The sequence below is a fragment of the Panthera tigris genome, chromosome A2, assembly GCF_018350195.1.
Source record: "Panthera tigris isolate Pti1 chromosome A2, P.tigris_Pti1_mat1.1, whole genome shotgun sequence".
NCBI lineage: Eukaryota > Metazoa > Chordata > Mammalia > Carnivora > Felidae > Panthera > Panthera tigris.
The window spans coordinates 1,165,866-1,193,035 of record NC_056661.1 but is presented as its reverse complement, the minus strand read 5'-3'; the positions used below and the strand labels follow the sequence as shown (position 1 = coordinate 1,193,035).

At 57.7% G+C, this 27,170-nt stretch overlaps 1 protein-coding gene across 1 annotated transcript; it reads left to right on the top strand.

Moving 5' to 3' along the window:
* The first annotated feature begins 13,431 nt into the window (after positions 1 to 13,431).
* On the top strand, positions 13,432 to 22,217 carry ABHD17A (abhydrolase domain containing 17A, depalmitoylase). The gene is made up of 5 exons (XM_042977612.1): positions 13,432 to 13,568; positions 17,054 to 17,589; positions 18,808 to 19,002; positions 21,444 to 21,623; positions 21,722 to 22,217. Exons 2-5 carry the CDS (start codon positions 17,258 to 17,260, stop codon positions 21,945 to 21,947), a joined length of 933 nt encoding a protein of 310 aa, XP_042833546.1. The 5' UTR covers positions 13,432 to 13,568; positions 17,054 to 17,257; the 3' UTR covers positions 21,948 to 22,217.
* The last annotated feature ends 4,953 nt before the right edge of the window (positions 22,218 to 27,170 follow it).

Here is a 27,170-nt window from a genome sequence, read left to right as displayed (position 1 = left end):
AACCCCCCCCCCCAGATCTGTCAGATGTCTATCCACGGAGGGGGTGGCTGCAGGGGAGAACCCTAGCTGCCACCATGTCCCTCAACCCTGCGGGGCCCTGAGAATCAATCCGCAGGTGTTTCTCTTAGTTTGCAAAGCATCCTGATGTCCGCGTTTATTCCTGGTAAAACAACATCCCAGGAAACAATGCTGCTCACAGCTGGTCACTTTCCTTTTTCTCTTACAAATAAAAACTCAGATTAATATGTCCTTTAGTGTTCGGGCTTTTTTTTTTTTTTTTTTATTCATTTTTGAGAGAGAGAGAGACAGACAAGAGTGTGAGCAGAGAGAGAGGGAGACACAGAATCAGAAGCACGCTCCAGGCTCTGACTGTCAGCACAGACCCTGACCCGGGGCTCTAGAATCTATGAATGGTGAGCTCATGACCTGAGTTGAAGTCACAAGCTTAACTGACTGAGCCACACAGGTGCTCCATGTTTTTTGTTTGTTACACAGATCTCTCCACCCCTGGAGGTGTCCCTCAGACTAATGTAGAGCCCCCTTTGCTGATTTTTTTTTAAATTTTCATGGTGTTTGATAGGCATATTAAAAGCAAAGACTAGATTTTCTGCATGCAAAAAATGAAACTCCTCAATGTATTTTTCTGCCGATTTTTTTTATTATTTAAAACAATTTACGGGGCGCCTGGGTGGCTGTCAGTTAAGCGACCGACTTCAGCTCAGGTCATGATCTCACAGTCCGTGAGTTCAAGCCCCGCGTCAGGCTCTGTGCTGACAGCTCAGAGCCTGGAGCCTGCTTCGGATTCTGTGTCTCCTCTCCTGCTCATGCTCTGTCTCTCTCTGTCTCAAAAATACATAAGAACATTTAAAAAACAATTTATTTAAACAATTGGGGGGGGGCACCTGGGTGGCTCAGTTGGTTAAGTGTCTGATTTCAGCGCAGGTCATGATCTCGCGGTTTGTGAGTTCAAGCCCCACATTGGGGGGATCTGTGCTGTCAGCTCAGAGCCCGCTTCAGATCCTCTGTCCCCCTCTCTCTGCTCCTCTTACGCTTGTGTTCTCCCAAAAATAAATAAATATTTTTGAAAAGAAACAAAACAAGACAGACGGGATCGCTCACACATCCCCTTAAGAGCCCCGTGGAGCCTCCCCAACCTATAAGAATCACGAGGGCACCGTCTCACTCACCTACTAAAGGCAGCATGTCCGCATCCCTGGCCTCAGTCCTGATAAGCTGTGCAGTTATTTGAGGGCTCCCTAAAGCATCCACACCCACAGCCTCGCCCCCCCCACCCCCCATCTGAGGGGCCTTGCCTCCTCCAGGTCACTCAGCGAAGCAGGGGTGGCTTGTTGGTAGCGGGCCTCTCAGCGACACCAGGTACAACCTGAACTCCTTTAGAAATGCAGCCTCTTGGGCCCTGACCCAGACCCTCTGAATCAGAATTCTGGGCTGCCCCCCCCCCGGGGGTTCCAGTGCTCTTGACTTTGAGAACCAGGCCCTGAGAATCAGTAACTTTGCTCCCCCACGTTTGCAATGTCTGCAGATGTCCGTGGTCCTCACGACTAGGGGTGTTCCTGGCATAGAGTGGGTGGGAGCCAGGGATGCTGCTGAATCCCATATAAGCAAGAATCCTCCACCCCAAGTGTCAATAGTGCCAAAGTTAAGAAATCCTGCCCTAGAGCCCACGATGTACTAACCACGGTGAGGGACCCTGGACTAGGGTCCTGGGGCTCCGAGCCTCAGTTTCCCCACCTGTAAATTGGAATGATGACAGCACCCATTCGCCTTCGGCTGTTGCAAAGACAGGGACAAGCCAGGCCAAGGAGAGACCCAAACCCCGGGTCTGGGGTGGGGGGCGGGAGGGTCTATTCGGCGGCAGACCCCGCCCCGTAAAACGGAGGCTCTTCTCCAACTTGGCGATATCTACTTGGGGCAATAGGGGCCCTTCCTCAGGAGAAGGCAGTGCCCTGCGTCAGGGGTTGGAAGAACCCCCTTGCCCCTGTACCCCCCACAGCTCGGTCCTCTACGTCCCAACGTGGAGCCCGCGTGGCCCCGGAGCTACGGGGAGGGACTTGCGCCACATCCCGCCCCCGCTCTGGAAGAGCAATTTCTATTGGCCATCAGGCAGCGGTAGCCAGGTCCTATTGGCCGAGAGGCGTGTAGCGGCGAGTGATGGACGGGCTGGGGCGGGGCCTCCAGGGCCTTGCCCGGGATCTGCGCCTGCAGGCAAGCCCTGGCTCGGCGCCGGCTGGGTGGGGACAGGGGCGGGGCTGCGGCTATGGTGGGGGCGGGGCTTGCAGAGCGCCCCGCCCACCGCCGGACGGGCCTGCCTGGAGGTGAGTCTGCAGGTCCTCAGCCGCCACCACTTTTCCTTTCTCAGACGAAGCAACTCAGTCCCGGCTACCCGCTTTTATTTAACATGTTATCTCTGCCTCCGATTTCCGCTCAGGTCGTGATCTTGTCCTTTTGGGGTTCGAGCCCCGCGTCGGACTCTGTGCTGACCCCTCAGAGCCTGGAGCCTGCTTCCTACTATGTGTGTGTGTCTTTCTCCTGCCCCTCTCCTGCTCCTGCTGTTTCTCTCTCTCACTCTCAAAAATAAGTAAACATCAAAAGAAGTGTTTTTAGGGGCGCCTGGGGGGCTCAGTCGGTTGAGCGTCCGACTTTGGCTCAGGTTCTTGGGTTCAAGCCCCACATCAGGCTCTGTGCTTGTAGCTCAGAGCGTGGAGCCCGCTTCGGATTCTGTGTCTCCCTCTCTCTCTGCCCTTCCCCCGCTTGTGCCCTGTCTCTGTCTGTCTCTCAAAAATGAATGATAAATGTAAAAAAATATTTTTTTAATGTTATCTTCAACACTGTGGGGTGTTGTTTCTGCATTACCTTTGATTTTTAAATATATTCCAATAAAATAGTATTTACCTCCATGACCGTTTTGTTTTTGTTCTTGCGTCTTGTAAATTTTGGGCCCAACTTGAGCTTCTTGCCCTTTTGACCCAGGTCCCAGCTCAACAGAAAGGGTCATAGGCAAGTGAGTTCAGTGGATCCACATTTGGGGAACACTGATGCTGGGGTCAGGGTCATTACTGACCTTCAGGGGATGGAGAGGGAGGGGACCTGGCTCCTTTGGCCTTATATTCAAAAATTGAGGGGGCGCCTGGGTGGCTCGGTCGGTTAAGCGTCCGACTTCGGCTCAGGTCACGATCTCACGGTCCGTGGGTTCGAGCCCCGCGTCGGGCTCTGTGCTGACAGCTCAGAGCCTGGAGCCTGTTTCCGATTCTGTGTCTCCCTCTCTCTCTACCCCTCCCTGTTCATGCTCTGTCTCTCTCTGTCTCAAAGATAAATAAACGTTAAAAAAAAAATTAAAAAAAAAATTGAGTAATTAGAGGCACCTGGGTGACCCAGTCGGTTAAGCACGTGACTCTTCATATTGGATCAGGTCATGGTCTCAGGGTTGGTGGGCTTGTCCTGCTTTGGATTCTCTCTCTTGTCCTCTCTCTGCCTCTTCCCTGCTCGCTTGCTCGCTCTCTCTCTCTCTCCCAGAATGTATAAATAAACTTAAAAAATTAAGCAATTAGACACAATTATCAATTTCTGCAACATCTGTATAAAGATAGAATTCACCTACCATACAATTCACCCATTTAGGGGCCCCGGGCTTCTCGGTCAGTGGAGCGTGCGGCTCTTGATCTTGGTGGTGAGTTCCTGCCCCACGCTGGGTGTAGAGATTACTTAAATAAAAACTTACCAAAAAATTCACCCATTTAAAGTGTACAGTTCAGGGGCGACTGGGTGGCTCAGTCGGTTGAGCGTCCGACTTCGGCTCAGGTCACGATCTCGCGGTCCGTGAGTTCGAGCCCCGCGTCGGGCTCCGTGCTGACAGCTCGGAGCCTGGAGCCTGCTTCTGATTCTGTGTCTCCCTCTCTCTCTGCCCCTCCCCCGTTCATGCTCTGTCTCTCTCTGTCTCAAAAATAAATAAACGTTAAAAAAAATTTAAAATGTACAGTTCAGTGGTTTTTAGTACATTCGCAGAGCTGTGCATCCGTGACCATAATATATTTCAGAACATTTTCATCTCTCTGAAAAGACTGCATCAGCAGTCACCCTCCACACCAGACCCCGGCACCCACCAATTCCCCTGACTCTACGGATTTGCTCCTTCTGGACATTTCGTGTGAGTGGGACACACAGCATCTGTCCCTTCGTGCCTCCTTTCACTGAGGGCGATGTTCTCAGGGCTCACCCCCCCCGTGTGCCAGCATGCCGCTCCTTTTTACAGCTGCATACTATTCCAGCGTGCTGGACCACATTCCGTTCATCAAAGGGTGAACATTTGGGCTGCGTCCACTCCGTGGCCATCCTAAGTAGTGCTTCCGGGAACACGTGTGCACAAGTTTGTGTGCGGACATATGCTTTCGTTTGCTGGATCGGATGGCAACTCCGCGTTTAACCCTCGGAGGAGCGGCCGGCCTGTTTTCTGCAGCGGCTACACCGTTTCGTGCCTCCACCTGCCTGTGTGCGAGGGTTCTGACGTGTCTGTACCCTCACCAGCACTTGTTATGGCCTGTCTTTTTTTTTTGTTTTTTAACGTTTATTTATTTTTGAGACAGAGCGTGAGCTGGGGAGGGGCAGAGAGAGAGGGAGACACAGAATCCGAAGCAGGCTCCAGGCTCTGAGCCATCAGCACAGAGCCCAACGCGGGGCTCGAACTCACGGATCGTGAGATCATGACCTGAGCCGAAGTCGGACGCCCAACCGACTGAGCCACCCAGGCGCCCCCGATGGCCTGTCTTTTTGAAGGTAGCTGTCCTAGCAGGTGTGAAGAATCATCTCAGTATGCTTTGGGTTTGCATTTCCCTGATGACTCAAGATGTGGAGGTGACAATGATTATTGAACACCTACTATGCACCAGCTCCTTTCCTGGGCTCTAGACACAGGGCCCTGGAAAACAGACTTGATCCTTGCCCAGCAGAGCTCCTGAGCAAGGGAAGGGGACAGATGACAGTCAAGGAGGACAAAAGAAGGGAGAGGTCATGCCATTGGGGTGAGTATTCCGCGGAGAGCTGGAGGCAGGTGTGGCCTTCACAGGGACTGAAAGGCTAAGGTACACGAAGTGGTCAGGGAAGACATCTCTATGGAGGTGACACTTTCCCACAGCCCCAAACAATGCAATGTCTTCTGTGGGAGAGCATTCCTTGCATGGGGAACAGCCAGTGCAAAGGTCCTGAGGCGGAGCCTGGCTCAGCATAGTCAAAGCAGGGACAAGATCCTGCAGGTTGGAGTTTGGTGAACTCAGAGGTTCACGGAGAAGCCAAGAGAGCCAGAGAGTGCTGGCACTTTGCAAAACCCTTTGGCAGTTTCCATTAAAGCTATATTCATGCATATTCTCTGACCACACAAATCAACTCCTGAATAGATAAGCACCTGTTATGGACCTAACTGCGCCCCGCCCCCCATTTATACCTTGAACCTGCCAAGAGCTCAGAATGTGACTGTTTAAACACGGAATCTTTAAAGAGGTGATTACATTAAAACGAGGTCACAAGGGTGGCCCTGATCCAGTGTGACCGGTGTTCTCATAACAAGAGGAGACGGGGACACAGAGGGACGACCCTGTGGGGACACTGGGAGAAGACAGCGTCTATAGACCGAGGAGAGCGACCTCAGGAGAAAACGGCAGACACCCTGATCTCAGACCCCCCAGCTCTAGGAGACAGGGGGTGTGACCAGCTCCCCCATCCGTGTTATAGACGCGTCTGCACCGTAGAGTTGTTTCACTCCCTAAAATTGCCCTGTGCCCCACCCGTGCCCACCCTCCCCAGGCCCCGGTAACCCCACCCCTTCGTGCTGCCTGCCTAGCTCGGCCCGTGCGTGTGTGCTTTGACTAAGCTATGCGGGCAAGGTACATGCACGCTACTTTCTAAGGCATATCTTCATTGTATAAATGTTATTTCCAGGTATGTCTGCGAGGATGTTTCTGGATGAGATTATGACGCGTGTTGGTGGCCTCAGCAGAGCAGAGGCACCACCCCCTGCTGAGTGGGCATCCTCCAGTCGGTCATGGACCTGAACTCGAAAGAATGTGAAGGGAGGGAGAATTTGTGTCTTCTGCCTGGGCACTGAGGCTGAGCCCCGGCCTGGGACCCACACCACCAGCCCCTCCCGGGTCCCCAGCCTGCGGATGACAGATCGTGGGACTTCCAGCCTCCATAACTGCATGGTCCAATTCCTCATAGTAAGTCCCTGTCCGTATAGCCGTTCTCATGTTCTTTTTTTTTTTTTTTTTTTGAGAGAGAGAATGTGAGCAAGAATGGGGGAGGGGCAGAGAGAGAGGGAGACCCAGAATCCGAAGCAGGCTCCAGGCTCTGAGCTGTGAGCACAGAGCCTGACTCGGGGCTCGATCTCACAAACAGTGAGATCGTGACCTGAGCCAAGATCAAGATTTGGACATTTAAGGGGCGCCTGGGTGGCTCAGATGGTTAAGTGCCAGACTCTTGATTTCGGCTCAGGTCGTGATCTCACCTTTGTGAGTTCCAGTCCTGCATTGGACTCTGGGCACGGAGGCTGCCTGGGATTCTGTATTCCCTCTCTCTGCACCCCCACCTCTCCCTCAAAATAAATAAATAAACTTTACAAAAAAAAAAAGACACTTTTGGACACTTAACTGACTGAGCCGCCCAGGCATCCCATTCTCATATTCTTTTTTGTTTTTTTAAACCTTTTTGGCATTTATTTTTGAGAGACAGAAGGAGACAGAGCACGAGTGGGGGAGGGGCAGAGAGAGAGGGAGACACAGAATCTGAAACAGGCTCCAGACTCTGAGCTGTCAGCGCAGAGCCTGACGCGGGGCTCGAACCCACAAGCCATGAGACCATGACCTGAGCTGAAGTTGGACATTTAACCAACTGAGCCACCCAGGCGCCCGCTGCATTCTCATATTCTTATATGTCTTATGGTTCTGTTTCTTTGGAGAACCCCGACTAATACAAGCTCCCAGGGGCTCCTCCCAGCACCTCCTTCTCTGCTTCCAAGCCCTACTCATGCAGTGGGACAGACAGGAGGGACAGAGGACAGGAGGGGCAGGAGGGGCAGGAGGGGCAGTGGGACAGGAGGGACACGAGGAGAGGGGGACAGGAGGGACAGGAAGGGCAGTGGAACAGAAGGGACAGGAGGCCCAAGAGGGACAGGAGGCATGGGTGGGGCAGGGGTGAGGAGTCTGGCCAACTTGGGAGAAGGAGACGGCTAGATTCCCGGGAGAGGCTTCCTGGGAAGTCCCTGGCCTCCCGGTGCCCCCTCCTGTGTAGCCCCCCCTCCCCACCCCAACCCTAGGCAGCTGGGTGAGTGGTGCTATTTTAAGTCACCCCCCACTTCCTTCCTCACCCCTGTCAGGAGCCCACTTCCTGACTGGGTCTCGCTCGCTCTGTCCTCTCAGGGTGGGGTAAAGACAGACTTGCAAGTTGGGGTGTTTCTAGGGCCCCAGACCCGGAATTTGGGCTTCCCTGTCCATTGCACAAACGAGGAGCGGCCACGTAATTTGCAGATCGCAGTTCAAAATGAGAATACAGGGCCCGTTGTTCAAAAATCAGTAGGAATTTCAAGACAGCAGCCACAGAGCAATAAACCACGAGTGGGATCCTTCGGAGCCTGAGGCTCTGGGCGACTGCACAGGTCCCAGCCCCCCGAAGCTGGTGCCGCCCTGAACATCTGGGGCTCTCCCCACACCTCGTGGCTCCATAAACTTGTATTTATCTACTTTATTGTGGCTAAATACACATAACATCAAATTCACCATCTGAACCCTTTCCAAGCGCACAGCTCAGCGGCATCAGGCACACTCACACTGTGGTGCAGCCGCCCCCCACCATCCGTCTCCAGAACTTTCCATCTCCCCAGACCACGGAGACTCTGTCCCCAGGAAGCACGGACACCGCCCCCTGCCCCGCCCCTGGCTCCCACCATCCGCTTTCTGTCTCTGTGGACGGGACTCCTCTGGGGACCCCTGTGCGTGGGGTCACACGGGACGTGTCCTTCTCTGTCCGGCTGCTGTCACTGCACGGTGTCCTCCGTGTCCCTCCACGCGGTGGCAGGTGGCAGGACATCCTAACTTTTGTGGCAGGTGTGTTCCCCAGTTCAAGTCCCTGCTCTCACTCTTGGGCAGATGCCAAGAAGTCTAAACATTAATTTAAAAAAAATATTTTTTTAATGTTTATTTATTTTTGAGAGAGACAGAGAGAGTGTGAGCGGGGGAGCGGCAGAGAGAAGCAGCCTCCAAGGGCAGCCTCCAGGCCCCGAGCAAGCTGTCAGCTCAGAGCCTGACGCGGGACTTGAACTCACGAACCCCGAGATCGTGACCCGAGCTGAAGTCGGACGCTTAACCGACTGAGCCACCCGGGGGCCCCAACATTAATTTTTTTTAATGTTTATTTATTTTTGAGAGAGACAGAGACAGAATGTGAGTGGGTTAGGGGCAGAGGGAGAGGGAGACACAGAATCGGAAGCAGGCCCCAGGCTCCGAGCTGTCAGCACAGAGCCCGAGGCGGGGCTCGAACTCGCAAGCTGTGAGATCATGACCTGAGCCGCAGTCGGGTGCTCAACCGACTGAGCCACCCAGGCGCCCCCCAACATTAATTTTTTTAACGGCCAGTCTTCTTTAAGCCATTTCATTTTATTTCAGCCTCTGCCTGATCATAACAGTGAAACCTATCCTCTGCCAAGCAAGACCCAAACAAACTCAAAAGACACACCAAAGTGCAAAGAACAGAAAACAGCCACCAGAAACCTCATCTCCCTGCACTGCTGGCCGTTCTCATGGCGGCGTGTTTTTCTCAGGGGGGGACCTGTGGGTTCTTCATTTCCCAGACCTTCGACCTTCTCCCTGGAATCCTGTGCCTCCAGGAATCTTCCCCGCTGGTCCCTGCCCACCAGTGTGAAATGCCCCACATGCCGTTTCTGTTCTGGCCACAGCCAGAAACAACACGCATGTTCATCAGGAGGGGATGGGAGTCCCCAAGCGTTGGACCAGCCTGGGGGTTGCAGCTGGGCCAAGGCAGAAGTCACCACCCATGCAGTGTTGGCTGAAGGCTACTATGTGTGTTTAAGAGTTTTTAAAATGAGGGAGGATCTCTTTGCACCTGCCCACAGGTGCACACAGATGCACAGATTTCCCAGCACAGAAACAGAAGCAACTGAACATTGGCTGCCTTGGGATGGGATCATCCTTGTCCTGGGAGACAGGACCGAAAGCAGGACACTTTATGCGTTGTCTCCCGGACCCTTTATTTTGAACCATGCCAGTATATTTCCTATATAAATGCAAGTAAACATAAAATATTAAAAACAAGCAAACAGGGGCGCCTGGGTGGCTCGGTCGGTTAAGCGTCCGACTTCAGCTCAGGTCAGGATCTTGCGGTTTGTGGGTTTGAGCCCCGCGTCGGGCTCTGTGCTGATGGCTCGGAGCCTGGAGCCTGCTTCGGATTCTGTGTGTCTCTCTCTCTGCCCCTCCCCTGCTTGCGCTCTGTCTGTCTCTCAAAAATAAACATTAAAAAATGTTTTATAAGTAAACAAGCAAACAAATAAAAAAACAAATGGATGGACAGCTATGGGCAGAATTAGCCGCCCTCTTTCTGTATTATTTGCTTAGATCCTGAGAAGGAGAATTCTTTTCCTCCCCTCCCACCCTCCCTTCTCTCCTTCCATCAACATTTATTGAGCACTTACTGAATGTTAAAACCTGACTCAGGCACTGGAAATACAACCAGGAACAAAACAGACACAGATACCTTTCCTCTTGGAGCTCACTGGCTAGGTCGATGCTTCTTGAACTTTCTGGGCGATGGACACATTCTCCATCTGTATCATCTGGGAGCTACCAGCTGCCCTGTGGCCCTTGAACACTTGAAATGGGTCCTTGCAACTGAAGAACTGAGTTTTAAATTTTATTTACTTTTTCAGTGTTTATTTTTTATTTTTGAGACACAGAGAGAGAGTGTGTGCACTCAGGCACGTGAGCAGGGGAGGGGCAGAGAGAGAGGGAGACAGAGAATCCCAAGCAGACTGCCAGAGCCCAATGCGGGGCTCGATCCCAGGAACCACAAGATCATGACCTGAGCCAAAAATCAAGAGTCAGAGGCTTAACCAACTGAGCCACCCAGGCAGCCCAAATTTTATTTACTTCTAATCGATTCATTAAAAAAAAATTTTTTTAACATTTATTCATCTTTGAGAGACAGAGAGAGACAGAGTATGAGCGGGGAAGGGGCAGAGAGAGGGAGACACAGAATCAGAAGCAGGCTCCAGGCTGTCAGCACAGAGCCTGACGCAGGGCTTGAACTCACGAACTGTGAGATCATGACCTGAGCTGAAGTCGGAGGCTCAACCGACTGAGCCACCCAGGGGCCCCTACTTTTAATCAATTCATTTAAATTTAAATAGCCACATGGGGCTAATAGGTTCCTTATTGGATGGCACGTGGTTGGAATTCAGGGCTCCAGGGTGGGAGCATTTTTAAGACCATTGACTCCTGTGACCCAGGCTGTGTCTCAGGTCAGTAGAGGAGAAGAAGTCCAGGGTCAAGACCGCTTGAGATCTATGCTGGGTGCCGCTCAGATGCTCACAAAAGTCGTCGGATTATCCTCATCCCAAGTGTCATGCATCCACACATTTGTCAGACATCATGGGGGACAGTTGGGGACATGGTGAACGAGAGCCTGGGTCGCTGCCCTAAGGAGCTCATGGAATGTGGGGAAGACGGGATAATCAAGGAAACAAACCCCCAGAATGACCAGAGATCGGGGTGCCTGGGTGGCTCAGTCAGTTGTGGGTCCGGCTCAGGTCATGAGCCCACTGTTCGTGGGATTGAGCCTCACATTGGGCTCTGTGCTGACAGTACAAAGCCTGCTTGGGATTCTCTCTCTCTGACTCTCTCTTTCTCTCTCAAAATAAATAAACGTAAATAAAAGATCACAAATGGTAAGTTCTATGATGGAAATAAATGAGGCCATGGGATGGCGGTGCCTGTGGTAAGGACTCTGGCTGGGGGTGGTCAGGGTGGGCTCTCTGAGGAGGTGATGTGTGAGCGAGGCCTGAGGCCTGAAATGAGAAGATGTTGGCCACGGGGCTATCTGGGGACAGGGCACTGCAAACAGTAGGTGCTGCTGGTGCAAAGGCCCTGAGGCAGGAACAAACTTGGGAAGGCCAGCATGGCTGGGGCTGAAGGGGTAGGAAAAAATGGGCTGGCGTCTGGACCACCCAGGACCCTTGGGAAGGGAGGAAAATGGAGGTGACCGTCCTGAAACATTGGGAGGTTTACAGCAGTGCTTGTGTCTTTGCAGAGTTTGCTCTGGTCAGTGGGGGAAGCTCACCGAGCTCAGCAGATCTCATTTGGGTGGGAATGGAGCCTCATCCCCACCTCCTGGGCCCTCCCCACTTTTCACTGGTAACCGCCAGCATTCCCCTTGAGGCATATTGGTGCAGCCCACAGGGAGAGGGGCAGGAGAGGAAGGAGGGCTGGAGAAGGAGGCTGTGGACAAGCCTCTTCCTGCTCAGAGAAGTCACGAGGACATCAAGGAACCTGGCATGGTTGTGACCTTTGGAGTTCAGAGGAACTTGAGCTTGACGGAGGCAGCTGGGCAGGGGCACTGTGGGGCCCCTCTGGACAGCCCCCTGACCCACAGCTGGGGAAGGTGGCCAGAGGAAATCACAGGAAGCCACCCTGGGGAGCCTGGACCCCCAAGCCCAGGAGCCCAGGTCCTCTTCTGGCCCCTGTCTGGAGATCTGGGGCGCTGGGGGAGGGCTGGCTGGGAAGCCCAGAGCTTCAGGCTTATCTCTGTAAACAAAACTGAAGATTAGAGTCCCTGGGGAGAAGAGGGAGCTGGGGCTTGCGGTGGGAGCATTTTTGAGCTGGAAAACCCTGCATGCAGGCAGAGGGGGCAGAGTGGAGGCCTGGAAGGGCAGGGCTCTCCAACTAATTCACAATCCTGCCTCCAGGCTGGGCTCTGTTGGCTTCTGCAGACTCTGCCTCTGTCCCTGTCACCTCTTCTGAAGGCTGGGCCTGATCACCCTCTCAACAGAGGCTCATCAGTAAACTTTCGCCACGTTCCCCATTTGGCTCCCAACTCTCATCCTTATTCAGCTTCTGTTCCTTCCTTGTTTAATGTTCTGCTCCCTCCCTGCAGCGGGAGCTGAGACTGGACTAGGGCCGGGGCAGGAAGCACTCCCTGAAGGCATAAAGTTTAAGGGACACAAAGAAAAAGCTCAGCTACGAAGACTCAAAGCTTGTGCATTTCTTTCTTTAGAGTAGGCTTGATGTGCAATGTGGGGCTTGAACTCAAGACCCTGAGATTGAGAGTCAAATGCCCCGCTCACTGAGGCAGCCAGGCGCCCCAAGGTTCATAGTATTTTTTTAAAAATTTTAAACATTTATTTATTTTTGGACAGAAAGGGAGAGAGTGTGAGCGGAGGAAGGGCAGGGAGAGAGGGAGACACAGAATCCGAAGCAGGCTCCAGGCTCTGAGCTGTCAGCACTGAGCCTGATGCGGGGCTCGAAGAACCCACAAACCGTGAGATCATGACCTGAACTGAAGTCAGATGTTTAACTGACTGAGCCACCCACATAGTATTTTAATCCAATATTTTAAAAGCTGAAACTAGGGGCACCTGGGTGGCTCAGTCGGTTGAGCGAACGACTTGGGCTCAGGTCATGATCTCACGGTTCGTGGGTTCAGGCCCCTAGTCGGGCTCCGTGCTGACAGTGCAGAGCCTGCTTGGGATTCTCTCTCTGTGTGTCCCTCCCCTGCTTGTGCTCACTCTCTCTCTCTTTCAAAATAAATAAATACACTTAAAACAGTATAAAAATAAAAAAATAAAAAGCTGAAACAAATGCAAAATAATCCACAATGGACAAAATATTAAGATTTTTAAAAAGGTAGGACCAGACCCTGCACTAGCATGACCTTGCCTCGCCGTCCTCACCCTGTCAGGGCCCTGGCTCTAGTAAAATTTTATTTTTTGATAGTCCGTTACTATTTTTATCTTGATTACAGAGTTTCCTGGCGCCTCTGTAAATTTCGTTCCGAAGCGAGTGCCTCACTCGCCTCACGCTACTCCTGGCCCCGGAATGAGTGAAAGAACGAATGAATGGCCGTGTCTCTGCGGAAAACCTGGGCTGCAACCCTTAACTCCGCCCCGCGCACCCTGCCACGCCCGCCCACGGCAGCCGAACCCGCCCACCCCACCATGCCCCGCCCCACCAGCGAGCCAGGCCCGCCCCCAAGCCCACATCCACCAACCACAACTAGGCCCCGCCTACTCCACGCTCGCCCCCGCCTCCAAGCCCGCCCCCCGGCCCCCGGACGCCCGCAGCGCCAGCGCCTGTCCGCAGCCCCTCGGCCCCCGCGCGTACCTTGCGTCACTTCCGGGGCGGTGGCGGGATCGAGGCTCATTTCCGCCTGTGGGGGTGCGGCGGCGGCGGCGGCGGCGCAGGAGGCCGGGCCGGGGTGCCGAGGGACCGACGGACGCACGGGCGGCGGCCGGGAGCCATGGAGCGCGGCCCCGGGGCCGGGGGGCGCGGGCCGCGGCGGTGAGTGCCGAGCAGGGGCGAGCGCGGCGGCGCGGGGAGACCTCGGTGCTGCCCGCGGCCGTTTGGGGAGCTGGGCCTGCCCGCGAGGCCGGGACAGCCGGGTGGGACGCCCCCGAGACCCCTCACTGCTGGGGAGGCCGCGGTCCCGGCTGTAGGACCCGCCGACCAGGGACCGGGACCGCGGGCCAACGTGGCGACCCCGGCAGAGCCCTGGCCCCCGGTCGTTTGAGGTCTCGGATGTGGGGTGAGCGCCCACCCCTCTGGTGACGCGGCCCCCGCCTCCGGGCCGGGGCCGTCCGAGTCGCGGACTCTACCTAGTTTCCCGCCCCAGCCCGACACCCGGGCCCGCCGCAGCATCCCTTAGCGGAGTCCTCCTTCCTAAACGTCTCCCGGACGCCTGTACCCCTTCGCGGGCGTCCTCTGGCCGCCTGGGACACCGGGGTAGACTTCCCGGTCTTCACTCCAGTTTGATCTCCAGGTTGCAGCCAGGGGACGTACCGCAGCCCCTAACCCGTGGTGCCCGTCCATGCTCCGCCCAGGACTCCAGGGCTCCCCGTTTCCTCCAGGATGAAGTCCAAACTCTGCAGCAGGGCTCACGGGCGCGGCCTGACCCAGCCTGACCCAGCCCTGGCTCCCTCTGGGACCCCTCTGCTCACCTCTTCCTCCCAGCGTCCGCTCGACAGGGAGATCTGCAGTTCCTGAAACTCGCCGTCACTTCTGGGGTTTTGCAGTGCCCTGTTCCTTGCCACTCGGTCACTTTCTGTGCACCTCTCAGACTGCACCTTACTCCAGGCAGCTTTCCCACCCCGACTGGCTGGGTGAGGTGCCGCCAGGCCGAGCGTATTTAGGTCATTCTCGAGTATCACGGTTGTTTGTTTCCTCGTTGGTGCTCAGAACACCGGCAGCCCTTACGGGGCCTGGCGGCAGAGTGCCCAGTACGCGCTCGTGGACCGAATTGCCCCGCTCGCAGGGCATGCCTAGGGACACTCATAAATGTCGCACGGGAGGCCCCAGGCGTTCATGGCCTAAGAAAAGACTGTCCTCCTTCCCTGTCAAAGCCGGCACACTGTAGCTTCCCTCTTTTCTCTTTACCTCTTGTCACTTGCTCTCTTGTTCAGCCAGGGTTCACTGGATAAGAACAGATAGCTGTCCTGCCCTCATGGGGTTTCTCTTTGATTGCTGTCGGGGGTGGTCAGACAGGTAAATACAAGCTGTGGCAGGTGCTGTGGGGACGGACTGGAACCAGGAGAGCTTGTGGCATCTTCCCGTGGTTTGGAAGGCCTCTCCAGGGGCGCTGGAAGGTTGATCTGAAGGGTGGGCAGGACAGGGGGCAAGGGCTGGCCAGTGGAGATTGGGGGAGGGGGTCCCTGGCTGGGCAACTGCCTGGGCTCTGGCTTGTCTGGGGAGATCGAGGGGGAGTGAGGCCGCAGAGGTGGGCCCTGGCAGGCTGTGGCAAGGCTTCAGTTTCTACCTGGATGTGGCAGGAGGCCAGAGCGTGTCCAGAAAAAGGGTGTGCTTTCTTATCTTAGGTTTGTGCCGGGAGAGGGATTCTGTGGCTGCTGGGGGAGAGTGCGGGCGGGCGATGAACGGGACGGCACAGCCGTCCAGGTGCAAGGTGGTGGCTGCGTGGACCGGGCGTTGGTTGGATGGAGACCCATCAGGCCCCGGCAGACGGGGGAGCGAAGGATGGCATGCTGTGTCTCTGGCTCGGGCAGTGGGGCTTCTCCACCTTGGTGTGCCCCTTCATTTCCTGGGTTGCGGGGGGCTCCCGCCTGCCCACGGACTCTCAGCCAGGCCTTCTCTCAAAAGCAGTCTTTGCTGTGCTGCCCCGACTCCAGACCCTCCAAGCTTCCCCAGCACCAGGGCAGTGTTGCTGTTCGGGCCTGGATCTGAGAAGACATTGAAGCCGCCTGGGCTGGGTTGACTGGTTGACACTTGGGGACGGATAACTCCCTTGGGGTAATGGGGGAGGACATCCTGTGCTCTGGAGAGCATCCATCAGCATCTCTGGCCCCCACCCACTCAGGAATGGGAACACCCTTCCCCGCTTGCCACAACCCAAAGTGTCCCCAGGAGTTGGCAGGTGTCCTGGGGACAAACTCCTACCTGGGAACAGATACGATGGACTCTTTCCTCCAAAGGATGCTTGCACGTAAAGTGTGCGTCCCGCCTGCGAGTTCAGGGACCCTGGAAGCTGCCTGGTGTCCCCTCCTGGGCCCTCCCACTCCCTCCTGTGTGCCCAGACTCTGGGCAGACTCAGGCTGTGGCTCTCTCCTGACCTTGGCACCAGATCACAGGCCCAGAGGGAGCACGTGTGTCTCTGGGCCTCAGCCTGCTCTGGTCCGCTCTGAATCTGTGTGTCCCCGGCCCGGGGGGTTTTCAAATGCCACGGCCCCAAAACCGCGTGTGCCAAGGTGCTGTGCTGCTGAAAGTGAGTTGTGAGTGTTCCAGTCTGTAAGGAAAAGCCTAGTAAGTGGTTATTTTCTCAAGGCTTTGTATTTCTTACAGTCTCTGTTGGCAACTCCCTGTGGGACTGTTAGTGATTTAGCTGTAGTCTGTGACTTACTGTGCCGCCTCTGAGCCACACCCCCCCGTCCACCACCTACTTCTCGCTAAGTCCCCGTGGGAGGCAGTGTTGTCTTCCCAGTAGGTGAGGAAACTGAGGCCCAGGGAAGGAAGGAGCCTTGCCCAAGGTCACAGAGCCCTCCGTTGAGCTGGAGAAGGAAGCCATTCGGGCTCCAGTGCCCCCCTCCCCCGCAGCCTGGCCCCAGCACAGGGCCCAGCCATTGTCCGAGCTCAGTAGGCCTTCCAGCCTCTAGATGTATCCTGCTTTTGTTACCAGAGCCTTTGTTTCTTGTATTTCCTCTGCCTGGGCTCCACTGTCTCTGGACGTTGCAGTCCTGCCCCTCGAGGCCCGGCCCCTGTGAGCATGCTCTTAGGTCCGAGTCCCTTCAGTTGGCAGTCTGTCCTTGCCTTGGCTGCGGTGTGTCACCTGGGGTTGGTGGCAGATGAATCCTTGAAGGATGGCCTGGAGATGGGCTGGGGGGGTGGGGGAGTCTGGGCCGGCTGTGTGAACAGGGGCGTAGGGAGAGCACCGGGGTCTCTCTGCGCCCAGAGCAGGGGCTGTGTGGGGGAGAGCTGGCGTGAGCCAGGGGTCTGATTGCCCAGTACAGCCTGCTGGCCGAGGCCGGGCTGACTGGGGGGGCTTACCTGGCAAGAGTTGGTGACTGCGTGCTGAGAAAGGGTGCAGCAGGTGGTGGTCCGGTTAGCTTTGGGTCCCACAAGGGGCATATGGGGGGTACGTGGTCCCTGTGGATGACGAGCTGGGCCCCCAGGCCCATGGGGCGGAGAGTAGACCAGTTTGAGTGGGAGAGGGTGGACTGGGCTGCGGGGAAGGCCGAGAGGCTCGGTACGGACAAGATCGGGTCACTGTGTCCTAGCGGAACCCTGAGGGAACCCCGTTTCTCGCTTCCCCCCCTCCCCAGGGTTTCCCTCTGCAGGACGTGGAGACGCAAGGCTGCGAGGCTCCCGAGGGCTCGGCTTGGACCACGATGGGGCTGGGCTGCAGCCTCCTAAGGGGGCTCTCGTCTGGGGCAGTGGCTGGGGGCTGCCCTGAGCCCTGCCCGCGTCTCAGAGCACCCCCACCCCTCCCTGCCAAGTGAGGCCCGCCCTGGGGCCCGGTGCCCGCCATGAACGGCCTGTCAGTGAGCGAGCTCTGCTGCCTTTTCTGCTGCCCGCCCTGCCCCGGCCGCATTGCTGCCAAGCTCGCCTTCCTGCCACCGGAGCCTACCTACTCGCTGGTGCCCGAGCCCGAGCCGGGGCCCGGTGGAGCTGGGGCCGCCCCCTCGGGGACCCTGCGGGCCTCCGCCGGCAGCCCGGGGCGCTGGAAGCTCCACCTGATGGAGCGTGCTGATTTCCAATACAGCCAGCGCGAGCTGGACACCATCGAGGTCTTCCTGACCAAGAGCAGCCGGGGCAACCGCGTCTCCTGCATGTACGTGCGCTGCGCGCCCGGCGCCAGGTGAGCGTCACGGAAGGACGGCACGGGGTCCGGACAGTGCCCGGAGGGAGGCCCGAGAGGTTCCCGGTGCAGAAGCAGAATGTGTCCCGTCCTCGGGCCCCTGGCGTCCTGCCGGAGGCCGTTCCCCGCGGGGCCGGAGCCGGGGCGAAAGCCCGTCAGGCGGCGCGGGTGCCCTGGGGATTCTTGTTGCCAAAGGGGTGGCAAATGGGATCCACCAAGAGCAGGCCACGTGGGACTGCCTGGGCCCTTACTGCCGAGTGCCCTGCCACGTGCAGCCCCAGCCCGTCATGGAGGAGTACCCTGGGGCTGGGGTGGGGGGGGGGGGGGTCCTGGGTGGCCTTGTCGCACCTGCCTGACAAGGAGCCGCCTGCGTCAGGGTCTCCGTGCTCACCTGCCCAGGAAAGGGCTCCTGGGTGCTTGGTGCTCAGTGAGGACTTGACATCTGCTTCAGGGCCAGGGCACTTGAGGCCTGGCAGGTGGCTCAGGCCAAGTCTGCCTCCTCATTTAGAGTGTCCTTGAAGCCTGGAGGCACAGCTCTTCCTTGAGTACGACAGCGGGAAAGAGGTGGGGCCCTTCAGGTGTCTCTGCCTTTAGACTGGGCGGGGTCTGAGTCCAGATCTGAGTTCAAAGGGCAAGCTTTTACGTTTTATCTAGGCTGGGGCCCAGGGGTGCTGGAGGAAGAAGACTGTAGGAGTGCGTTGGCCAGGATCCAGCCTGTCGGGGTGACCTGGGGCAGGTCCTGATGGCCAGCAGCATTGTAGGGTGGAAATGAGTTTTGGGGTCATGTTCTGTAGGAGGGGAAGAGATGGTGTGAACAGGGATTGATCTGGTTCGTTTGTGGGGGCAAGGGTGGGGGCCAGCTGTCGAGAGGAGCAGCCGCTGTCTCATTCTCTGGAAGGTTCCAAGCAGCGGGCACACGTGCATGCCATCCTTGGGCTGTCAGAGTCCCTCTAAAAGGAGTGATTCCAGAGGAGAGAGCTGCCGTCCCCAGGCAATAGAGGTGCGGCGGTCACTGACTTGCCGAGCTGTGGGTCCACCCTGTGCTGAGGCCATGGCCAGCAGTCCCCTTTCACGGAGGGGAAGCCCTCATGGCCAGAGGAGCCAGGCCACTTTGTGGCAGAGGCGGCCTCTCTCCCGCATTAGTGCTCTAGTCCACGGGGCGGCTGGGAGCCTCCCTTGCCCTCTGACCTGCCCCCCCCCCCCGCCCCGACCCCCCAGGTACACGGTTCTCTTCTCGCACGGCAACGCGGTGGACCTGGGCCAGATGAGCAGCTTCTACATCGGCCTGGGCTCACGCATCAACTGCAACATCTTTTCCTACGACTACTCTGGCTACGGCGTGAGCTCGGGCAAGCCCTCCGAGAAGAACCTGTATGCCGACATCGACGCCGCCTGGCAGGCGCTGCGCACCAGGTGAGCTGTGTGTTGGGAGTAGCGGGTGAGCACCCAGGGCCTCAGGCCGGCCTCCCTGGGGAGGCCCTGGTGGGTGGTCCTCAGGAGAGGGCCATCGGCGGCCACACTGGGCGGCAGGGTGAGGTCTGACGTGTGTCCCCTTGGTGTGGCGACAGGCACGCTGGTGTGCGGGGAGGTGGGGCGGGCAGTCTTCAGATCTGCCCTCCCCTCCCGGGAACCCCTTGTCCGGCAGGGGTATAGATGGGCTGTACCTAGGGGAGTGGGGGCTCTGCCTGCAGGGGTGGATAGAGGACCTGGGCCCAGGAGGTGGGCTGTGTGGGCTCTGAGAAAATACTCAAGAGTCCTGGGGCCAGGGAGCATTTGGAGTGCAGGGAGGAGTAGGGCTGCTCTGTCATGGTTCTCAGGGCTGACCCATGAGGCATGCATGGCCATTGACGGTGGCCTCCTCCTCGGGGCAGGGCTCCTCTGGGCCTAGAGGGTTCTGAAGAGTTCCAGAAGGTTCTGTCAGGCAGTTTGGTGTCCAGCACAGCATCCGGGGGCCGGTGGGAGGCTAGCAAGCAGAGGCACATACCTCTGTGCTTGACTCAGGGCCACCAGGGCCTTGGCCAAGCCCCCTTCCCTGGACCCCCCCCCCCCCAATCCTGTTTATTTAGATCCCAGACAGCCCCCTTCCTCTCTCACTGAAGCTCATTTGCTTGGTCTCTGAGCCCAGAGATTCCTCTGGAAGGAGGCCACCCTGGCCCTATCCATTGCCTTCTTGGGGCTGCCCCATCTCAGCCCTGCCTGCCCGACCTGCCACTCCCCTCCCTCCCTCCCCCCCCATTCCTGCAGGGACCAAAGTCAGCTTGGCCTGGGGAGGTGGGGACCCTGGTTGCCCAAGTGATGCACCAGGCAGTTCCTGCTGCAGGCCCCAGGAGTGGGGTCCCCTGGCACAGCCCTGGCACTGGGGACCAAGCGTGGGCAGCGTGGTGCAGGTACGTGCTGTCCTCGGCTTCCTCAGTCCCTTGTGCTGCTCCTGCTGGCGGTGCTGGTCCTCAGTCCCTTGTGCTGCTCCTGCTGGCGGTGCTGGTCCTCAGTCCCTTGTGCTGCTCCTGCTGGCTGCTGGTGGCTGGCAGAACCACACTGCACTGTGGTGTGAGGGATCTGAGCTCTGTCCATCCAACCCATCTGTCCTGCGGCCAGCACTGTCCTCCAGAGACCCGATCCCGCAGAGAGAGAATCAGGAGGAGGGCAGGGGGCTTGGGCCCCACTGGTGACCAGGGGCTGGGGAGGCCTGGGGAAGATTTGCTTCTCCGTGTGCCTCTCGTGTGTCCGAGTGTTAGGGCTGGACCGGCTGGCGGCTGGTGCTCGGTGCAGTGGTAGCTTCCGTGTCCGGGGAGCAGGCTGAGGAGGAGCGGCGGGGGTGGCAGGCAGAAGGCCACGTGGCATTCCCGAAGCTCAGGGCCAGGCGATTGTTAACCTGGAAGGCCGCCGGGACGGAGACAGGTGTGGATGGCCCCTGGGTGGACAGGGAGGTGGACTCTTGCTGCCTGGGTGGGCTGCACAGGTGAGATGTAGCAGAGGGGTGTTCCCTTGGTGTGTCGGGGTCCAGGTCTGTGGAGGCCTCGTACCTGGGGAGGGTGGCTAGTGGGTCCCCAGGCAGGTGGGAACGGGCGTTCGGAGGCTGTGGAGTTGGCTTGGGGCTGGATCAGCTGTGCTGGGGGTGGAGGGTGAGACTCTCGGGGGTGGCGGCAGGGTGGGGGAAGAGGCTGGGGCCTGGACGCGGGAGCTGGTGCTGAGGAGGCTCGGGACCCGGCCACGCTGTAGGGAAGGTGCCCCGGGAAGGAGGCGGTGCCCAGCAGCCTGCAGGAGACACCCTTCTTGCTCTGCCCGTGTTGTGACGAGGTGGACGTGCCGACACCAAGGGGCTGCAAACGGGCCGATAAGTCAGGGGGCATGACTGCCATGAGTTCCCGTGGCTAAGGGATGGGCGAGGAATGCCCGGAGGGACCTGTTCCCTATGTGCTACTGGGAACTGGGTGTGTCCCTGGGCAAGTGTGTTTGTGGGGGGGTAGGTGTTGGGGGGTGGAGAGCAGGAGAGGCCTCAGGGCCTGCCCTGCCCCCAGGAGCCCAGGCGTGGCCTTGGGGCCCTCACCAAGCGCACTCGGCATGTGTGATCCAAATTGGTACTGTTGGTGAGGCAGGGTTAGGGCCACCTGTCTGCACACCTACCCAGGCCCTACTTTCCTACTGAGCAGACTTGTTCATTAATGGGGACAGGGGTGAGGGGTAGGGGGCTTGTCACTGGGCCCAACCCTACTGCTTGGAGGCTGTGCTGGAAGGTTGGAGGGGGGACTGCCCCAGGAGGGCACGCGGTGGGCGGGGGGGGCGGTGCGCGCGCGCGCATGCAGCTCACTCGCCCAGGCTGCTGCTGGCCGCGGCTGACCCTGCCCCACTGCCAGGTACGGCATCAGCCCGGACAGCATCGTCCTGTATGGGCAGAGCATCGGCACGGTGCCCACCGTGGACCTGGCCTCTCGCTACGAGTGCGCTGCGGTGGTGCTGCACTCGCCGCTCACCTCAGGCATGCGCGTTGCCTTCCCTGACACCAAGAAGACCTACTGCTTCGATGCGTTCCCCAAGTGAGAGAGGGGAGGGTGGGGGGGCGGGGCGGGCGGCCGGGGGTGGGGCTTCGGCGGGGCGGGCGCTGCTCCCAGACTTGACGCGCCCTGCCCTACAGCATCGAGAAGGTGTCCAAGATCACGTCACCGGTGCTCATCATCCACGGCACGGAGGACGAAGTAATCGACTTCTCCCACGGGCTGGCGCTCTATGAGCGCTGCCCCAAGGCCGTGGAGCCGCTGTGGGTGGAGGGCGCCGGGCACAACGACATCGAGCTCTACAGCCAGTACTTGGAGCGCCTGCGCCGCTTCATCTCCCAGGAGCTGCCCAGCCAGCGCGCCTAGCCTAGCCGGGAGCCGCCTAGCCTAGCCGGGAGCCGCACCGGGACTTCAGCAATAAGGCGGCGCCTGGACCTTGCCCCCGCCCCGGCCCGGGGGCTGCATGTGAACCCTCGGGCACCCCGGTCCTCCGAGGCAGCTGGAGGGTTAGGGGGCCGGGACCTGCCCCAGCCCAGGGGCCGTGGACGATGTACAGGCGCAGAGCTACGCTCTCCTTTCCTTTTGGAAGCAAAAAGAAGGAAAAACGTGAACACGAATTAAAGATTTAAAATTTTAGGATTCCTCTCCCTTTCGTGGTTCGTGCGCGCTCTCCCAGGGCCCAGCGAGTTGGAAGAGGGAGCTGGGCTTCGCCCCTAAACTTCCAGGACATTTCGGCACAAATGCAGAGGTCAAGCCACTGCCACTGTGGAAGAGGCGTTGGGCTTTGAGGCCCAGCCGAGGCACCCCTTGAGGCTCCTGGTTGCTTGGGTGGTGATGGAGGGGTAAGGCAGCATTTGAACCCGGGACCCGTGCCTGCCTTCTCCTGTGCGCCTCCTGGGAGGGTGGTGGGCTCCCAGCATACCAGGGGTGGCAACAGTGGGTCTGAGGTCAGCCTGTTCTGGGGCCCCGGTAAGGTCACCCGTTCCCATGTAGTAGAAGAGGATGTTGAGATCTGGGAGATACAGTGCAACCTCAGGGCTGCCCTAATTGTCCCGCCCATTCTAGGTGTCCCCTATAACCCCCCCCCCTCGTTCCCCGTTCCCGGACCCCCACAGAGAGCCCCAGTAGGGGCTCTCCAGGAAACGGGGCTAGGGCTGGGGCCATCCGAGCTATGTCTTCCTGGGGTGTCATTGAATGCAGGGCTAAGCCAGGGTCTCCCTGGACCTCAGCTAGAGGCCCACTCACCACCAGCTCCTGGAGTGCCCTCTGCGCCACCCTAGAGCGGAAAGGCCCTCGGAGACGAGTGGCCTGTCATTCCTGGCAGCTCAGCGTGTGTTGCGGCACCAGGCGGTGGCGAGGCCAGGACCCAGAGCTGCTTCCACATTGCCCTAGTCCGGGGCTTCGTGGGTTTCGCGGCTCCTTTAAGGGCGGGGGGGAGGTGCTTCGGTCCAGGGGCGGGGCGACGCCGAGAGGGGTGTGGCCAGGGCGGAAACGGAAGAGGCGGCTTTCGCGCGCTCGGCGGCGGCGGCGGCGGCGGCGGCGGCCGGATCCCGGAGGAGGTGGCGGCGTCGGTGGTAAGTGGCGGCGGCTCGGACCCCGGCAGCCCGCCCGGCTCCCGCGTCCTCCTGCGCGCCTCGTCTTCCCCACGCGCGGAGCGGGCGTGTCCGGGGCCAGCGGAATGGACGCCGAGCGGGGCCGCGCGCCTGTGGGACTCGGGGCTCGGGGTGCTCAGAGCGCGCAGGCTGCTGCCACCGTGGCGGGGTGACCGGCCGCCGACGGCGCGAGGGGTCCCCCCACCCCCTTCAGGCTACTCTCGGGGCCCACCCTGCCGGTGGAGCCCAGGCCCGGCCCTCTTGCTGGGAGTCTAGTGTCATTTGTGATAAGAAGGGACGCCTACAAGCAAAACTGGACGTGAGATGTGTACTCGGTGGAGTAGTCTAGGGGCCCAGCTCTCCTCCGCCCTTCCCACCACAGGGCCTTTGCTCGGGTTGGTCTTTGTGACTGATAATGCCCTCACTACGTCCCGGCTTCGTGCGGATGGCCCCAGCATGGCTAATGTTTCTTGCTACAGTATTTCTTCCCCAAAGTGCATCCGTCCCCTCGTGCTCCCCACCCCCACCCCAGGTGCTGCACTTGTCACAGAGCATGTTGTCTTTTGATCCCATCAGAATGCAAACTCCCTGAGAGTCCGGGATCCCCAAACGCATCAAGTTGAAAGCCATTTGCTTAGAATTGGAACAAGAATGTTTTCAGATACACAGAGTAAAAAATTTGGAGTTCGTAACGGTGTTGGGTGAAAACTTGGCATCCTTCCGACCCCTGACCTCCAAGACCTGACTCCCCTTTCCTGGGGCAGTTTCTTATATGTTAACACAGAAAACCTGTGTTTGTACATCCAGTGTATTTATACAAAACTCTGCTCACTGTACATGGGATCCTGTTACTCAGCATAGCTTGGAGAGCATTGTTTGTGTTCTGACGTAGAGATCTAGGTCGTTTGTTTGCATTGAAGCACCATATTGTGTTAGTCCTATAATTGGGTAGAAATTTAGGTTCTTTCTAGTCTTTTTGTAATAAGCAATGCTAGATTGAGTATCCTTGTACAAAAGTCTTTGTACCCAAGTAGGAATGCTTTTGTAGGCTAAATTCTCTAGTGCAGGAGTGCTAGGTCAAAGGGCTTTTCGGACGTCTCTAAATGCCTGTGTGATCTCTCAACAGGTCATACCAAATTGCCTCCCACTACCAAAGGAGGGGCCTAGGGTCCTGCACCGCCGATGCTTGAGTTTGCAGATCTGGTAGGCGTAAAATAGCATTTTTTTATTTTTATTTTTTTACATTTATTTATTTTTTTTGATAGAGCAAGACAGAATGTGAGCGGGGGAGGGGCAGAGGAGAGAGGGAGACACAGGATCCGAAGCAGGTTTCAGGCCCTGAGCTGTCAGCACAGAGCCCGACCTGGGGCTGGAACCCACGGACTGTGAGCTATGACCTGAGCTGAAGTCGGACACTTAACTGACACCCACCCAGGCGCCCCAAAGTAGTATTTCATCGTAGCTTTGTTTGGGTTTCCTAGAAGTATAATCAAACATCTCAATGGTTTTGTCAGATTTATTTTTATGTTATTTCTACCTCTAATATAGTCTTTTCAAAACTGGAAAGTCTGTACCTATAAACATGTATGTATTTATTTATTTTTAATTTTTTTAATGTTTATTTTTGAGAGAGAACGAGCAGGGGAGAGGCAGAGAGAGAGGGAGACACAGAATCTGAAGCAGGGTCCAGGGTCTGAGCTGTGAGCACAAAGCCTGACGTGGGGCTCAAACCCCCAAACCATGAGATCATGACCTGAGCCGGAGCCAGATGCTTAAACCGACTGAGCCACCGAGGCGCCCCAACATGTATATGTTTAAAAGCCATGTGTATTTTATATTCTTCAACCATTTTTCCATTGGGTCGGTGGTGGTATTGTTTTCTAAGAGCACTTTACATATGAAGGAAATTAGCCTATTTCCTGTTTAAAGTTTTTTTTCCCCCCTCAATCTGTAATTTGTTTTTGACTCGGACTGTGTTTTTTCCTTTGATTTCTAAAAAATTAATAGTCATTTGGCCAAGCATTTGAAACCATTATTAGTCATTACTAGTTTTTTTTCATTTATGGCTCCTTCATTTTGTGTCATGCTCAGAAATATCTTCTCTACTCCAAGATGATAAAACATTGGATGTATTTTTCTCGAAATGTAATGGTTTCTTTTTTAAATATAGATTTAAATTTTTGGTGTAGGGGCGCCTGGGTGGCGCAGTCGGTTAAGCGTCCGACTTCAGCCAGGTCACGATCTCGCGGTCCGTGAGTTCGAGCCCCGCGTCGGGCTCTGGGCTGACGGCTCGGAGCCTGGAGCCTGTTTCCGATTCTGTGTCTCCCTCTCTCTCTGCCCCTCCCCCGTTCATGCTCTGTCTCTCTCTGTCCCAAGAATAAATAAAAAACGTTGAAAAAAAAAAAACATTTTAAATTTTTGGTGTAATTTTGGAAAGTGCTTCTGGGAAGGAGTGCGGTGGGAACCAGCAACGTGTTCCCCCCCACCCCCAAAATCGTTCACCCCAAGTCCATTTCTGGCAGAGGCCACTCCCGCCCCTACTGAAGTGTTGCCTTTTTTTAAAGTTTTTTTTTTTTTTTTAATGTTCATTTATTTTTGACACAGAGAGAGAGAGACAGGGCACGAGTGGGGGAAGTGTTGCCTTTATCGTACGAGTGTGAGTGGTCTGTCCCCGGACTCTGTATTGTCGCAGTTCTCCGAACTCCACTGCCTTCTTTACCGAGGGTCCCAAGACCCCGCCTCCCCTCATTCAAGTCCAGGGAGGGACTCTCCTAGAAAGGACTCTGAAAGCTTCAGTGTTTGCCCCCCCCCCCCCCCCCCCCCCCCGCCCCCGGGCCATGCACAGGGCACAGTGGTGACCTGGGTTGAGGCAGGTGGCTGTTCTCAGTCTGACTTGAATAGCACCGGCCCTTGGGGAGTGCTCACCCTGCTTTTCTCCCCGGGTCCTGCCCATTGCTCGGAAGGGATAAACTAAGGCAGGCCTCTGTGGCCCCCGGGCTCCGCTGTCTCCTCTTTCCATGTGGAGCCCTGGGAAGGCTCACCCTCAGCCTCTAGACTGGGGGTGGGGGGGTGGGGGAGTTGGGGAGGGGTTGGGCCATGCCGGAGCGGTGATGGGGGGAAGCCTGTGGTACATTCCAGGATGCGCCCCCCCCTTCCTTTCTGCTTGGTATGGCCCATGGGCCAGGCTGCCTGGGAGAAGGGCCAACTTTCGGTTCTCCATTTTGTGGATTTTCCAGAACACATGTGTGCACACCCGGCGGCAGCCTTCCCCTGCTGCCCGGCAGGTCCCTTAGCGCGCACCCCGGCACCTTTGGTCCCCCCCCCCGAGACACCTCAGACGCGGGCCCCTGGGTCGCATGGCCTGGGCTCGCCCCGGGGCCCGGAGACCCCGGGGCCCACAGCCTGCGTGGGGGGTGACAGACACAGCTGCGTCGCCGGGCGCGGGCCCCTTTCGAGGGGCGGGTCTGGGGCGGTGTGGGTGCCGCTCGCCCCGGCCGTGGAGCCCAGACCGGACTTCGTGCGGGGTCCCCAGCACCCGAGGGCCGGTCCGTCCAACCTCTCCTTGCCCCTGGCGACCCTGCTTCCCCGCGTCATCGCAAGGGAGATGGTGGAACCCCGGCTGCTTTCTGTCTCCGCCCATCTCTGCGTGAACTGCGGGGGGTGGGGGGGCGGGGGGGGCAGGATTCCGGCAGAGCCCCCCCCCCCCCCCCCGTTCCCTCCAGACAGTGGCCCGCTGCCGGAAGAGCACTTGCCCAGCAGGGCCCGGACCGGAGACGGGGCCTCTGGTGGTGCCCCTACTGAGCGCCCCGGTCCGAGGCCTGGGCGCTCCTGCGGGGCGGGTTACCCGTCGGGGTGCGGGACCCACCTGGGAGCTGGGGGGCCCCGTAGCTGGGGGTGCCAACCCAGCGTCAGGATCCCCTTCCCTTACACTCAGCACTCCTGTCTCAAGCCAACTCTGGGCCGCCGGGGTGGCTGTCCCCACCGTGCCCAGGAGGAG